Source organism: Cebidichthys violaceus, unplaced genomic scaffold (assembly GCF_023349555.1).
Source record: "Cebidichthys violaceus isolate CVI_PGR_0920_01 unplaced genomic scaffold, fCebVio1.0.p SCAF_8, whole genome shotgun sequence".
In the NCBI taxonomy this organism is placed as follows: Eukaryota; Metazoa; Chordata; class Actinopteri; order Perciformes; family Stichaeidae; genus Cebidichthys; species Cebidichthys violaceus.
In genome coordinates, this window is record NW_027176964.1 from 2,579,761 (window position 1) to 2,596,252 (window position 16,492).

Below are 16,492 nucleotides of genomic sequence, written 5' to 3' on the forward strand. Positions count from 1 at the left end.
CATCTTCAAACAAGGTGTAGAACTCAAGTCACATATGCTATTGAGTTCTACACTTTAATTTGATCTTTTACCCACACTGATGAAAAATACATATTGAATGCTCCGTCAACATGCATCTCAGCAGTAATGCCAGCTGGGACCTTGTGAGGCAGGCGGCTGATAACTTCCTGTTAAGATAACTCTAGTGCCCCTGAGCAAGGCACTGGATGTCAAACTGCTGAAATGGAACTGGAACTGTGGGTGAACTGCTTTGACATCTATGACATACAAAATATGTAGACTAATATTACAGCAACTGCTTTTATGATATTTCCTAATGGTGGCCAAATTGACAGTGATTTATAGCTTTGACACTTTTAATGTAACATCTTTACGCAACGGAGGAAGTGACCTGGAGATGTCGCTCACACATTTTTGATTTGTTACATACACGAGCTTTGGCTGTCACGTGAGGAAGTTGAACCCCTGGGCTTCCGCTATTGGCTGAGCGGACCATGAGAGGTTCCCTATTGGTCAATTTCTCTGGCTTGTCATGCTTCGTCATCGTCATTGACCGGTCTGCTTTGTTGTTTACGTCTGTTTATGTTTGTGTCGCCAGGTGTGCTTTACTGGTGCAGCTAGTTAGCTAGTTAGCTATAGGTTAATGGTGTTTTCCGTACCGAGGTGGATTTACCATTTCCCGCTGCTGCCATTGAACAAAATGTACGAAGAAAAGGCGCAGGATGGATTTAAATGTGGGGCCACTGTCAATGGGACCGACCTGACAGAAAGCTGAGGCACAACAGCTCTAATACGTTTAATTGTTCACGCTAGTTAGGTGTCGAAATGTAAGGGGAGAAGTTCCGCGATGAAAACCCCTTTTAGTCCTCTGGTGTGATTCGGTTTCGCTTCACTTGCCTCCTCCTCAGACGCTCCTCCTGGCTTTGACACAGCTCTCCACTGTCACCTGATTACAAGGAAACCGACACCGAGATAGAGGGGAACTTCTTTGTGTCCTACCGAAGTATATATACCAAAGTAGAACCTGCTGAACGGACTGACACGACGACGAGTGTTTGTGAAATGCTGGTGAACATGTGAAAAGGGGAACTGAGAAATGGTCTGTAGCCATTCCGCTCTGTCGACCTCTCTTAAGAAGTACTTTAGCTAGTTTATTAAACTTAGTTCAGCCCTGTCAATGTAGCCGGTGAAGACGGTGTTGAGCTTCCAGTGTTTCATCTCCCACGAGCCAGCATGTCGGACACGGAGAGGTCTCTGCCAGCCCTCAAGAGACTCAGCTATGCGGTGGGACACTTTCTGAACGACCTGTGTGCCTCCATGTGGTTCACATACCTACTGGTGTTCTACCACTCAGTCCTGGGATTCGAAAACACATATGCAGGTAGTCTGTCTGTCTGTCTATCTATATATCTGTCTGTATTTCTATCTATATCTATCTGTCTACCATCTATTTATCTGTATGTCTATATATACAGTATACAGTTGTGGTCAAAAGTTTACATACACTTGTAAAGAACATAATGTCATGGCTCTCTTGAGTTTCCAGTTATTTCTACAACTCTGATTTTTCTCTGATAGAGTGATTGGAACAGATACTTCTTTGTCACAAAAAACATTCATGAAGTTTGGTTCTTTCATGACTTTATTATGGGTTAACAGAAGAAGTGACAAAATCTACTGGGTCAAAAATATACATACAGCAACATGAATTAGCAATTTTGGTGACTTAGAAAGTTGTGTCAATGAAATGAGCTTCATAGCATGGCCTCTTAACTTCTTATGAGTGATTATGAGTGACTACAACTGGTGACTTCTCTGAGGCCATTTAAATAGGGCTCATTGGATACAAACGCCCACAAACGCTACAATGGGAAAGTCAAAGGAGCTCAGCATGGATCTGAAAAAGCTAATCATTGACTGGAACAAGTCAGGAAAGTCACTTGGAGCCATTTCAAAGCAGCTGCAGGTCCCAAGAGCAACAGTGCAAACAATTGTTTGTAAGTATAAAGTGCATGGCACTGTTTTGTCACTGCCACGATCAGGAAGAAAACGCAAGCTATCACCTGCTGCTGAGAGAAAATTGGTCAGGAGGGTGAAGAGTCAACCGAGAACCACCAAAAAGCAGATCTGCCAAGAATTAGAAGCTGCTGGAACACAGGTGTCAGTGTCCACAGTCAAGCGTGTTTTGCATCTCCATGGACTGAGAGGCTGCCGTGCAAGAAGGAAGCCCTCGCTCCAAAAGCGGCACCTTAAGGCTCGACTGAAGTTTGCTGCTGATCACGTGGACAAAGATAAGACCTTCTGGAGGAAAGTTCTGTGGTCAGACGAAACAAAAATCGAGCTGTTTGGCCACAATGCCCAGCAATATGTTTGGAGGAGAAAAGGAGAGGCCTTTAACCCCAAGAACACCATGCCTACCGTCAAGCACGGTGGTGGTAGTATTATGCTGTGGGGCTGTTTTGCTGCCAATGGAACTGGTGCTTTACAGAGAGTAAATGGGATAATGAAGAAGGAGGATTACCTTCAAATTCTTCAAGATAACCTAAAATCATCAGCCCGAAGGTTGGGTCTTGGGCGCAGTTGGGTGTTCCAACAGGACAATGACCCCAAACACACATCAAAAGTGGTAATGGAATGGCTAAATCAGGCTAGAATTAGGGTTTTAGAATGGCCTTCCCAAAGTCCTGACTTAAATCCCATTGAGAACATGTGGACAATGCTGAAGAAACAAGTCCATGTCAGAAAGCTATCAAATTTAACTGAACTGCACCAATTCTGTCAAGAGGAGTGGTCAAAGATTCAACGAGAAGCTTGCCAGAAGCTTGTGGATGGCTACCAAAAGCGCCTAATTGAAGTGAAAATGGCCAAGGGACATGTAACCAAATATTAGCACTGCTGTATGTATATTTTTGACCCAGCAGATTTGATCACTTTTTCTGTTAACCCATAATGAAGTCATGAAAGAACCAAACTTCATGAATGTTTTTTGTGACAAAGAAGTATCTGTTCCAATCACTCTATCAGAGAAAAATCAGAGTTGTAGAAATAACTGGAAACTCAAGAGAGCCATGACATTATGTTCTTTACAAGTGTATGTAAACTTTTGACCACAACTGTATATCTGTCTATCCATCTGTCTATCCATCTGTCTGTCCGTCTGTCTCTTTACATATTGTATCTGTATGTCATCACATTCTCTAGTTCTACACATGTTGTATGCGATATTTATTGACATCTGGACAATGCATGTAGTCCTCTATAATAACCCATTAATACATCTTCTTGAAGAGACTCCACCATTCAGTTGACGCTGGTGTTTTTAAAGGAGGGCTATGCATTCTTAGTTATTTTAAAGCCATTCCTTTATATGGATATTTGTACTGAATTAAAACAGTGACTATTTACCCTCGCCTCGTCTGTTGTCGCAGGTTCATTTGTATTGTATTAACTGATTTGTGAATGTGTACCCACGGTGCAGGTGTGTTGCTGCTGGTTGGCCAGGTAGCTGATGGCATCTGTACGCCTCTCATTGGCTACGAGTCAGACCGAACGCCTGGCTGTGGCAACTACGGCAAGAGGAAGACATGGCATTTAGTTGGTAAGTCAGATAGATGCACAGACCCTTCAACAGTAAAGTGTGAATTCAGAGAATTTGTAATCCACATAAAGCTGATTTTCACATAGTACCTCCAAATAAACTTAAAGGTTCGAGGTAGGGAGACAACATTATATGTTATACATTGTTTTTTTCTAAACTATTGATATTTGTATTGATACATTTTACATAATGCTCACATTTATGTAACTTTAAAACAAGTAGTGCTCAGTCAATGTAAATGTGGTTTAGTCCTGAAGCTGGTCCTTGTTTCTGTCAGTCAGCTGTTATGTACATACTCCCATAAAGGGTATTCATGTAACTTTGAATAAAAACTCCTGTATGGACTATGCTCTCATGCTGAGCTCTTATTGATCAAGTGCAGGTCAGATCATGTTTTACAAGACTCCGTAATGTCAGAGGGGGGGGGGGGGGGGTTATCTGTGCTTTACAGTGGAACGTCTTAAAAAGTGGAAGTATCCTAGTGACACACACACACACACACACACACACACACACACACACACACACACACACACACACACACACACACACACACACACACGGAAAGCTTCATCATAAACCTATACGAGGTCATATTGTGTTGAGCAGCTGGTCACAAGGTGTCTCCTACTGTAAAGTCCATTCTCAGTGTGAGGTGCATACTTATGGAGCTTATTTCCTATCTTCTTTCTGGAGCGTGTCATTGGACTTGAGAGCATGACACATTGATGTAATGCTTTCCATCAAAATGCTGTCCTCACACTCTAATAGCCCCTGCTTGTGCTTGGATTTGCTCTGCTTCACGTGGATGTATTGCCGCTTGCACAGATTTCCTGTGCTCGTGAAACGTCTGCTCTCAGATTTCTCCTCTGCTCTGTGATTTTTTGTGTAACAACCCTGTCAAAATTTCCCAACCGATAGAATGCCAGGTGTAGTGTTGACCAATGAAATGATGTCTCCTGCCTCGTTGAGGGTGCGTTCGCTTAACTTCTCAGAGTGTCCCTGATGGGTAGAACCGGGTTCATCCACTTCTGCCCGCCGCGGCTCTATTACGTAGTCTACTGCCCATGCCAACCTTGTCCCCAAAATTAATGAGTAAAGCTCTCGAATTAAAACACCACGATAAAGGTAGGAAGACAGCTCCATACATACTGGACCATGACTGGCTTCAAACTAGTTACTAGTACTAGTACAGGTTACTGAATGAAGGACGATGTATGTGATGAATGAGTAGTACTAGTACAGGTTACTGAATGAAGGACGATGTATGTGATGAATGAGTAGTACTAGTACAGGTTACTGAATGAAGGACGATGTATGTGATGAATGAGTAGTACTAGTACAGGTTACTGAATGAAGGACGATGTATGTGATGAATGAGTAGTACTAGTACAGGTTACTGTATGAAGGACGATGTATGTGATGAATGAGTAGTACTAGTACAGGTTACTGTATGAAGGACGATGTATGTGATGAATGAGTAGTACTAGTACAGGTTACTGAATGAAGGACGATGTATGTGATGAATGAGTAGTACTAGTACAGGTTACTGAATGAAGGACGATGTATGTGATGAATGAGTAGTACTAGTACAGGTTACTGTATGAAGGACGATGTATGTGATGAATGAGTAGTACTAGTACAGGTTACTGAATGAAGGACGATGTATGTGATGAATGAGTAGTACTAGTACAGGTTACTGAATGAAGGACGATGTATGTAATGAATGAGTAGTACTAGTACAGGTTACTGTATGAAGGACGATGTATGTAATGAATGAGTAGTACTAGTACAGGTTACTGTATGAAGGACGATGTATGTAATGAATGAGTAGTACTAGTACAGGTTACTGAATGAAGGACGATGTATGTGATGAATGAGTAGTACTAGTACAGGTTACTGTATGAAGGACGATGTATGTAATGAATGAGTAGTACTAGTACAGGTTACTGTATGAAGGACGATGTATGTGATGAATGAGTAGTACTAGTACAGGTTACTGTATGAAGGACGATGTATGTGATGAATGAGTAGTACTAGTACAGGTTACTGTATGAAGGACGATGTATGTGATGAATGAGTAGTACTAGTACAGGTTACTGTATGAAGGACGATGTATGTGATGAATGAGTAGTACTAGTACAGGTTACTGTATGAAGGACGATGTATGTGATGAATGAGTAGTACTAGTACAGGTTACTGAATGAAGGACGATGTATGTGATGAATGAGTAGTACTAGTACAGGTTACTGAATGAAGGACGATGTATGTGATGAATGAGTAGTACTAGTACAGGTTACTGAATGAAGGACGATGTATGTGATGAATGAGTAGTACTAGTACAGGTTACTGAATGAAGGACGATGTATGTGATGAATGAGTAGTACTAGTACACGTTACTGAATGAAGGACGATGTATGTGATGAATGAGTAGTACTAGTACAGGTTACTGAATGAAGGACGATGTATGTGATGAATGAGTAGTACTAGTACAGGTTACATCTCTGGGTTCTGTTATTTGCTCGCATGACTTCTCCTACCATTGTTATGCCGATGACACCCAGCTGGTCTTGTCATTTCCCCCCGGTGACACCCAAGTGGAGACGCGCATCGCTGCATGTTTGGCTGACATCTCAAAGTGGATGACGACAAACCACCTCAAGCTCAACTTAGACAAAACTGAGCTACTGTTCCTCCCGGGGAAGGGTTGCCCGCACCGGGACCTGTCCATCACCATTGATGATACCGTGGTGACGCCAATTCGGACTGCGAATTACCTGGGTGTGACCCTGGATGACCAACTGTCATTCTCGGCAAACATTTCATCCGTTACACGCTCCTGCAGATTCCTGCTCTACAACATCAGGAGGATTCGTCCCTTCCTCACTGACGAGACGGCGCAGGTTCTCATCCAGGCTCTTGTCATCTCCCGCCTGGACTACTGCAACTCTCTACTCGCCGGAGCCCCGGCGTCGGCCATCAGACCTCTGGAGCTTGTCCAGAAAGCCGCAGCTCGCCTGGTGTTCAATCGCCCCAAGTTCTCCCACACAACCTCCTTTCTCCGTTCTCTACACTGGCTACCTGTAAGAGCTCGCATCCAGTTTAAGACTCTGGTGCTAGCCTACAGGGCAGTGAAAGGAACAGCTCCTTCCTATCTCCAGGCCATGGTCAAGCCTTACACCCCCGCCCGACCACTTCGCTCTGCTGCCTCGGGGCGATTGGTTGCCCCGTCGCTCAGAGGTCCCTGCGGCCGATCGACTCGGTCATGGCTGTTTTCTGTCCTGGCCCCACAGTGGTGGAATGAACTTCCCACTGACGTCAGGACAGCAGAGTCGCTGCCCATCTTTCGGCACAGACTGAAAACCCACTTCTTCAGGAAGTGCTACCCTGAGCCTTCCACTTAGCACTTATTGTTTTCATACTAGCTTGTTGCACTTATTGTATTCGTATTACTTATAGCACTAACTGTTTTTCTTGTTTCTGCACTGTACTTTGGCTCTGAGTTATGCTCTGCTTCATGCTCTTAGATGCTTGTTTGGAAAAGGAAATGTACTTATGACTTCTGGTGACTAGTAGTTCTTTTGATTACCAATGTTGAATGCACTTATTGTAAGTCGCTTTGGATAAAAGCGTCTGCTAAATGACTGTAATGTAATGTAATGTTACTGTATGAAGGACGATGTATGTAATGAATGAGTAGTACTAGTACAGGTTACTGAATGAAGGACGATGTATGTGATGAATGAGTAGTACTAGTACAGGTTACTGTATGAAGGACGATGTATGTGATGAATGAGTAGTACTAGTACAGGTTACTGTATGAAGGACGATGTATGTGATGAATGAGTAGTACTAGTACAGGTTACTGTATGAAGGACGATGTATGTGATGAATGAGTAGTACTAGTACAGGTTACTGTATGAAGGACGATGTATGTAATGAATGAGTAGTACTAGTACAGGTTACTGAATGAAGGACGATGTATGTGATGAATGAGTAGTACTAGTACAGGTTACTGAATGAAGGACGATGTATGTGATGAATGAGTAGTACTAGTACAGGTTACTGTATGAAGGACGATGTATGTGATGAATGAGTAGTACTAGTACAGGTTACTGTATGAAGGACGATGTATGTGATGAATGAGTAGTACTAGTACAGGTTACTGTATGAAGGACGATGTATGTGATGAATGAGTAGTACTAGTACAGGTTACTGAATGAAGGACGATGTATGTGATGAATGAGTAGTACTAGTACAGGTTACTGTATGAAGGACGATGTATGTGATGAATGAGTAGTACTAGTACAGGTTACTGTATGAAGGACGATGTATGTGATGAATGAGTAGTACTAGTACAGGTTACTGAATGAAGGACGATGTATGTGATGAATGAGTAGTACTAGTACAGGTTACTGTATGAAGGACGATGTATGTGATGAATGAGTAGTACTAGTACAGGTTACTGTATGAAGGACGATGTATGTGATGAATGAGTAGTACTAGTACAGGTTACTGTATGAAGGACGATGTATGTGATGAATGAGTAGTACTAGTACAGGTTACTGTATGAAGGACGATGTATGTGATGAATGAGTAGTACTAGTACAGGTTACTGTATGAAGGACGATGTATGTGATGAATGAGTAGTACTAGTACAGGTTACTGAATGAAGGACGATGTATGTGATCTCTCTGGTGTTTTTTTTACCTGTTCCAGAAAGCTGCCTTCTCTGGGGGATCACTTAAATAACAATATGTTGAAAGATAATCATGGAGTTTTTGCCCAATGTCGCTGCAAAAACCACTTCCTGTCGCTTTCATGTGTGTGGATATGGTTGAGGTCATCTGATACGAGATCACTTGAGTAAATAAGAAAAAGGATATGTGTATTTTTACAGTATAAACTGAATATCTTTGTGTGTGTGTGTGTGTGTGTGTGTGTGTGTGTGTGTCAGGTACACTGAGCGTGCTGCTGTCCTTTGCCTTCATCTTCAACCAGTGTCTGGGCTGTGGCTCCCTCACCCCTCAGTGGGCCAGTTTGACCTACTTCATCCCGTTCATCATCGTCTTTCAGTTCGGCTGGGCCGCCACCCAGATCTCCCACCTGTCTCTCATTCCAGAGCTGGTCACCTGTGAGCACGCTAAAGTCGAACTCACTGCATACAGGTGCGTTTTATATGCAAAGATAGTGCACCTAACGGTACACGTGGCAAGGTATGGTACAGATCCTGAATATGCAGTTTGTGTGTGTGTGTGTGTGTGTGTGTGTGTGTGTGTGTGTGTGTGTGTGTGTGTGTGTGTGTGTGTGTGTGTGTGTACGTGTGTACGTGTGTACGTGTGCAGGTATGCGTTCACAGTGATAGCCAACATCACAGTGTATGCAGTGGCTTACCTGCTGTTCCACGTCCAGGCTGGAGAGGAAGACGACCCGCTCAGTGATATGCTCGGACCACAAGATATCCACATCTTCAGGGTAAGGAGGAGTTCTGCTCAGACATTGACAGTGAAAGAAACACTCTTACAAAAAAGATGCTAACGAGAACCATATAGGGCTCGTCGGCTTGTCCCCATAGAAGTCTTCTTCCTGGTAGAACATTTTATAAAGATTCCATCTGGAGCCCTTTCAGAGGGTTCTGCCTAGAACCCAATATAAAGGGTTGTACATAGAACCATCTGTGAAAGGTTCCACTCCAAACCCCTTGTGAGAGGTTCTACAGATGGTGTGATGGTTCCACCCAGAACCTTCTGTGGGGGTTGTATCCAGAACGTTTCCCCTTTCTAACAATAACCCACCCAGGGGGTCCCTTTTCATATTCCAAAAGTCTCATTTAGAATCCACTCAGGGGGTTCTACTGAGAACTCTCTTATATTCCAAGTTTGGAGTATGTTACCCATCCTCAGGATGAGTCCTGAGCTCCAATTTTCAGTAGAGTCCAAACTCCATTTCCTCAGCGGTGACTCTCCCTGGTTTATATCTTTTGTCTAGACCTTTTGAAGGGGATAAGAGGACATTGATGTCCATCCATCCAAGCTTCCTTCTTTCCGACCAGCTTGTAGTCCACCACCCCATATATAAAGCAGATGATGTGGTAGAACCCGTTCGATAAGCACGAGTAATGCAAAAATTATAACATTTATTATCTCCGCCAGTCCATGAGTGAGTGTGCACCTCGGTGTCTGTCCCTGTTTAATGTCGTATTCGGGCAGTTGTGTCTGCATGCTCAAGGAAAACACTGCCTGTTTTATCCTGCCATTGACTGCCTGCTGACTCCTCACTCACTACTCTTAAAGGGACAGTGTGTAGGATTTGGTGTCGTCTAGCCGTGTGGTACCCCTCCACTTACCGAGACTGTGGTTACGTTAGCGAGTGAGTGCAAAACGGTGTTAATGTTCCCCTCGCTCAGCGGCCATCCTCACAGTAATAACACTTCTTTAGGAGCAGCAGGAGTCACATGGCGGCTAACACTACTTTTACTGCAGTTTTGTGTCGGAGAACTACGGTGGACCTCAAGTAATGTGATGGACTCTGTGAAGAGGACCCGCTCCCTATACAGATATGAACAATTCTTAGTTTCAGGTGATTGTACACTAAAGACATAGTTATTAATATGATATTCCATCCCCTGAAAGGATTCACTCTGTACCTTTAACCCAGTGATTCTCAACTGGTGGGTCGCGGACCCGTTTTCAGTGGGCCTTTGCCTGAAAAAAAGAAATCCTGTGCTTTTATTTTGATGGGGATTTTTTATGCAGCGGAGTTATTCACACTCCTTAACAGTATTTGGCGTTAATGCCTTGTAATGCTAATATACACTCATTTCACAGTATAGAAGAACACCCACAAAGTTTGTTTTCATGCTAATTGAGTGAAACGCAAGTACGACACCGACTACATGAGATATAGATTTTCTTACATTGAGGACAAAAGAGGGCAAAAACCTCAGTGTGTTTTGTGCAGCGAGCTTCTGGCACAAACAGACCACAGCTCGAATTAAGGCAAGCGGTCTTTTTGCATTACAAATGGACGAATCTACAGACATAACAACCAAAGCAGTTTTACTCGTTTACGTGAAACGTGTGGGCCAGGGACTGACGGGAACAATTCCTCTGCACAAGAGAGCTCCCTACTACTATGACTGCAGAGGACATTTTCAGCTCAGGTTCGAACTGCACCATCTTTTCATTAAATACATTTGAGAAGCTGAAAATTTGGGTTGTGACTTGTCATTAAGGGGTGATGGTGGGTCCCGCAGCCAGACCAGTTGAGAACCTCTGCTTTAACCGGCCTGCAGATAACACAGCTGGGTGCATCGCTGCCTCTCAGCCGCTACTCTGCACCCACACTTTGCTCACTTCTAGTGTTTTAGAAGCTGCGTTTGGCTAACGGAGCTACCAGTACACACACTGCTGAGCTAAGATCGGTGAGCTGAAGAAGCTGGAGGAGCAGTGCAGTGGAAGAGGAGAGCAGAGATGGAAGCTAAGCTAGCCCAGCTAGGACCTAAGGCTACTCCACGACCCAGCCTACTGCTGGCTGTCTGATGTCCTGTCGCAGAAAAATCAGATGGATGAAAGCAGCAGGAAGTAGGTGACTGTTGAGCCCACGTCGTCACAGACCTGGCTCCATCATTCATCCTGAATAAAGCTGCACTGGTCTGAGTAGTGCTCTGATACAACAGAGATGGGGGAGCAACGTAAGACTGACTCCTTTTTGGTTGATCGAAGCTGAGCGTATGGTCCAGTGTCACTCCGGGCTTTTTGAAGGTGCCAACCATTTCAACGGTTTGGTCATTGATCAGGATGAAAGGCTGAGATGAGAGGGGATCCCTCACTTCTGTGGTTTAGGTGACATGCAGGTGAACATGGTGATCCTTGTGTAACCGTGTTGTGATATCATATACTCATCAAACTATTTTCCTTCAAAGTCCATCCAAGATATTATTGTTGTCATTGTCTTTTTTTCACTGTACATACAGTAGTATGCTTTATAAAACCTCAGACTGAAACATTGGGCCTTCACACACTTGAAGGAACAATGAAGAACAGCTGGCGATCGGCTAGTTGAGATGAACCCGTGACCATGTTGTGTTTGATCACAGAATCTGGCGTTGATCGTGCTGTGCATCGGCGCTCTCTTCTCCCTCTTCTTCCACCTGGGGATCGCAGAGAGGAGGTCTGGAGCAGACGGGGAGACTGGAGGAGAGGAGGGGAGGAAGAGGCTGGAGGAGGAGGAAGAAGATGAGGAAGATGAGGAGGGGGAGCTGAGGCTTCCCCACTGTAAGACTTCCTCGCCTCTTCTGCAGTGGAAATGTTGGCTGCAGCAGCCTTCTTTTTACCAGGTGGGGCGATTCTACAAACACAGCGGAGCCGGAGCTAAACTTCACCTGAAGTGTTCTGTGTTCCCACAATGATTCTCATTCCAGCAGCTTGACAGTCTTTGGTCAAATGTGTTGCACTGCCTGCAGCAAACAGGCTGACAGACCTGCGTGTTACTGTGTGTCTCTTGTAGGTGGCCTTACTCTACATGTCTACCAGGTTAATGGTCAATCTGTCTCAGACCTACATCTCCATGTATCTCATTAACACTCTGGGGCTGCCCAAGGTAACACAGATTCACCACAGTCGTCCTTTTTCTATGTCCACATTCTGCGTTCATCAGTGACGCTCTGTGTGACAGCGACCTGCACCAGTCTGTCCTCAGCGTTCCTTCGTTCTCTGTCTCCCGCCAACAGAAGTTCATCGCAACGATCCCACTAGTGATGTACCTGAGTGGCTTCCTGTCCTCCTTCATCATGAAGCCTGTCAGTAAACTCATTGGAAAGTGTGTAAGTAGAACCTCACCCATCAGCATGGCTCCAGACTTGTGAATGGGTGACTTTTTATTGTTGATCTTTTTTTTTTTTTTTTACCCTTCACAAAATGTAGTCTATCAGGCTACTTTCAACTTTAAAGGTATAATATGTAACTTTTCTGCATTCAGATGTCTGAAAACGACTCGACCTATGTTATGTAATTTGTTGAGTTGTGAACTTACGTTACCCGTTTCATTTGGTCGCCTGTCATCATATCCCCGTTGTGCAACGTCAGCGTTGTGCTCGTCTGCCAGAAGCTGCCATAAATTGACTGATCCAGCTTTAAGCCAGCTGTACTCTCTCTTTCAGTGTCAATAAACCGTATTGCCATTAACCCTTTGACACCCACCGACTCATTGCACTTCACAATCGAACCCTTTCTTCTCAGCGTCGTATCCCTGAGAGGCGGAGTAGTCGTGTCAGTATCATGGTTGTTATTCCTGGAACAGATTCAGATACAGATACTTACGATGTGTTGAAAACTTGTGGACAGAATTGTGGCAATCACTACTGTCAATCAAATCTGATCAAAGCGCGCACAGACACACACAGTCCTGATGAAGCAGGCTTTCACATGTACATTTTTACATTTAATCCTACAAAGAAATACTTCTTCAATAAGTCCTGTATAACACAACCACTATTTATGTGACCACAGATAAGAGAGCTCTCCATGCACGAGCAGAGCCAAGTAGACGGACTGGTGTCACTGGACGTTAAAGTTTCTGTGAGGATCTATGAACGGGTTCTGAAACCATCTCGGTGTAGTCCTGATCCTCTGTAGGACCTTCATATGTGAACGAGACCATCAGAAAGAAGATGTCTGTTTCTATACAGTTCTTCTTGTCATCGGTGCCTCTGGGTCAAAGTCCACTGGACACCAGATGACATCATGCAGGTTGATTATAGTGTAGCTGTTGTTGAACGCGCCCCACATTTACCTTAATTCATCAACTTTCTCCGTTTTCTCCGTTCACCTTGAGAACATGAGCGAAAAACTCACACGGTCACACGGGGTGAGCAATTAATACACAAATGATCATTTTGGGTGGTGAGGTATCTGATTCTGTATCTACACTAATAAGAAGAGGAAGCGTTTAAGCCAGAACTAAGTGTTGGTTCTCACCGGGGCTGGATTCGAACCAGCAACTCACCTGTCACCGTGTGTCTCTCTCCTGATTGGTGCAGCTCACTTACTTCGTGGGCCTGCTGCTGATCATGGCCTTCTCCTACTGGGTGCTTTTGGACGACAAGATGGGCGAGCGGGTGTACGGGGCCGCTGTGCTGCTGGGGGTGGGGTCAGCCACCGTCCTGGTCATATCGCTCGCCATGACGGCCGAGCTCATTGCCAACCAGACGGTAAGGTGTGTGTGTGTGTGTGTGTGTGTGTGTGTGTGTGTGTGTGTGTGTGTGTGTGTGTGTGTGTGTGTGTGTGTGTGTGTGTGTGTGTGTGTGTGTGTGTGTGTGTGTGTGTGTTTTAAGTGTCATCATTCTCTATCTTTATCCTCTTCTTCTCTCCATGCAGCAAAGCGGAGCGTTTGTGTACGGAGCCATGAGCTTCACTGATAAGCTGGCTAACGGAGCAGCCGTGATGCTCATTCAGGCTCTGCACCCCTGCCAGTTAGTACACACTCACTCACACGTCTTATGAGAACGTTTATTCTAGGACCTCCGCTCAGAAGCCATCTTGCAAATTTGTCAGTTTTGTGTTTTTTCAAGTAAATTCAAGACTTAAATCTTGGACATTCTTAGTTTTGTTAGTTTGCTTTTCCCTACATTGTCCCTGACTGTACATCTCAGTTTAACATTTAGTTGTCTCCCTCAGTACCGTGATTTGCTGTCCAGCCTGTGTGTGGTTCTATCATTACATCATGGTCATCGTAACGGGCGGCATGGCAGTCGTTGCAGCTTTGGCGCTCTGCTCCATCCTCATCTGGCCAATCAGGATCAGACCACGTGAGTCTCTGTTGGTGTATTATAGCTGCAGCTGTTCCTTATGGCTTAGTTCTGGTTCACATCTTAGCTTTCCTGTGTGTGTGTGTGTGTGTGTGTGTGTGTGTGTGTGTGTCTGTGTGTCTGTGTGTCTAGGTGGTCAGCCACTCATCTCTGAGAATGAATCCACAGTCAACTAACAGCCCCTCCCCCACCTTTCCCTACAAGTGACACCTCATCAGCACAGCAGGGAAACAACTCTGGAGCATTCAGCTGGAAGAACTCTCCCTTTAGTTTCTCTATAAGATTCTTCTTCTTTGGTTTTTAGAGGCACCAGGGTAACTCCTGACTGCCTACTGGACTGGTGCACTTTAACCCTGTTGATGTTACAGGAGTAAACGGGGAATCCACAGGAACTGAGAAGGGACATTTTAGTCCTAGCCATTTTCAACATAGGTAGAAATCTGGGTAATATAGGCTGCCGTTGATCTATCTACTACAGGAGGCGGAGTTTTGTTTAGTCGGCCCAAACTTCTTTAGCTGGTGCGGATGCGTCTTTGAGTCTTTTCGTGCCGCCGCGGACTCATACGCACCAGATCCATCATGCTGTCGCGCTGCCTCTAAAATAAGCTCTGCGCTCTGCCTGAACCCACATTGATGATCAGTTCATCAAATAAAGTCAAACTGTTCGTCAGAGAATTGCCAGATTAGCAGATAGCCAGCAGCTGATGATTATGAGACCATCATGTTGATGCATTCATACAAATCATCTTTACTGTTTTACACTGTTTAAATCACCAAAACCACAAGATTAGGCGGCTAACATCTGCTTGGCTCCGCAGACACAGCTGGTCTGGTTTCATTGTCAGCACCAACGAGGGAATGAGGAGTAAATCATTGAGGGTATAGAATCCTTATGGACTGCTTCACACACAGCAGCGAGCATGAATGTGCTGTTAGGTTTCATGGGTTTTGTTCTACAGAACGTTGTAAAATGATGAGGAGACGGGGTCCAGGTCTTAATAGTCTTCAGCTCAACATGTTTCATTGCTGAAACAGACGACACAGAGCTTGAGAGGAAACATCCCTCAGCTGACCGGAGGCCTCGGCTGAAGCGGATCACTTCCAAAAGGGAACCGCTTTCCTGCTGCTTCACCTACGGACATCAGAGCCAGAAATAAAAAGGACGAGGAAGGGAAACCGATGCATTATGGGGTGCATTCGAGTGATCCGGCTCAGAAACACCGCAGGAGACGCAGGGACCGTTATGAATAGAGCCGATGTCCCGTCAGTGCCGACGACCACCATCCAAAAATCACTCCCTAGCGGAACGCTTCATTGACGGCTCATACTTTCCTCCAGACGGAGCAAACCACTAGTTTCACACGGACTCTGGAGTCCAGCCCGTGGTGCTGAAGGAGAGTCGAGGCCTCGCTGCAGCTGAGCTGGGATAACTTGTGCCTCATTGTTGTGGATCAGTTAGACTAGCACTTGTATTCAGGAGGCTTCTCACTCATGGATCAAATCATTATGATGAGATATTATTTCTATTTTAATTGTTTTTCTTGGTACATTGTTTTACTTACTTACAGACCAAATGGAATATGGTTTTAAAGAATATTTTTATAATCAAAAGAAACTTGAATAGCAGAATTGTATTCGATATAAAATTACTTTAAAAGGGATCAACTCTAAAATATGTGTATTCATATAATATAATGCGGGAATTCTACTGGTAAATGACCAGAACTGGCACTGGTGTTGGAGTCTTTTGTTCGATCGACGCAGTGCCAAAGCTCTCTGTGACCTGCGTGATAATCTGTCATCTCAGCGATAACTTTGTTTTTATTTCCTTTTTATGTCTTTGTTGATGCGGTGACTTCTCTGATGTTTTGTCATTAAACAGATTTCATGAGGTGCAGCTGGAAATGTGTCCGTGTTTGACTTGAATTCTGAACTGTTAGTCGTTCACTCAGCTTTAGAGAAAAGGGAAACTCATAATAACCACATAATAACCACATAATAACCACAGTCATATCGTGAGACAAACAAACAAACTAGAACTAGAGTTACGCCTGGCGATCGTGTGTCTCAGATAATCAGTCAAAATA

The 16,492-nt window shown here is 44.3% G+C and overlaps 1 protein-coding gene across 1 annotated transcript; it reads left to right on the top strand.

The window, feature by feature from the left end:
• The first annotated feature begins 564 nt into the window (after positions 1–564).
• LOC137892858 (major facilitator superfamily domain-containing protein 12-like) lies at positions 565–16,302 on the top strand. Its single transcript, XM_068738259.1, has 11 exons — positions 565–1,381; positions 3,479–3,598; positions 8,556–8,766; positions 8,944–9,073; positions 11,697–11,936; positions 12,107–12,199; positions 12,330–12,422; positions 13,638–13,808; positions 13,975–14,069; positions 14,275–14,405; positions 14,538–16,302. The coding sequence occupies exons 1-11, from the start codon at positions 1,234–1,236 to the stop codon at positions 14,579–14,581; spliced, it is 1,476 nt and encodes a 491-aa protein (XP_068594360.1). The 5' UTR covers positions 565–1,233; the 3' UTR covers positions 14,582–16,302.
• The last annotated feature ends 190 nt before the right edge of the window (positions 16,303–16,492 follow it).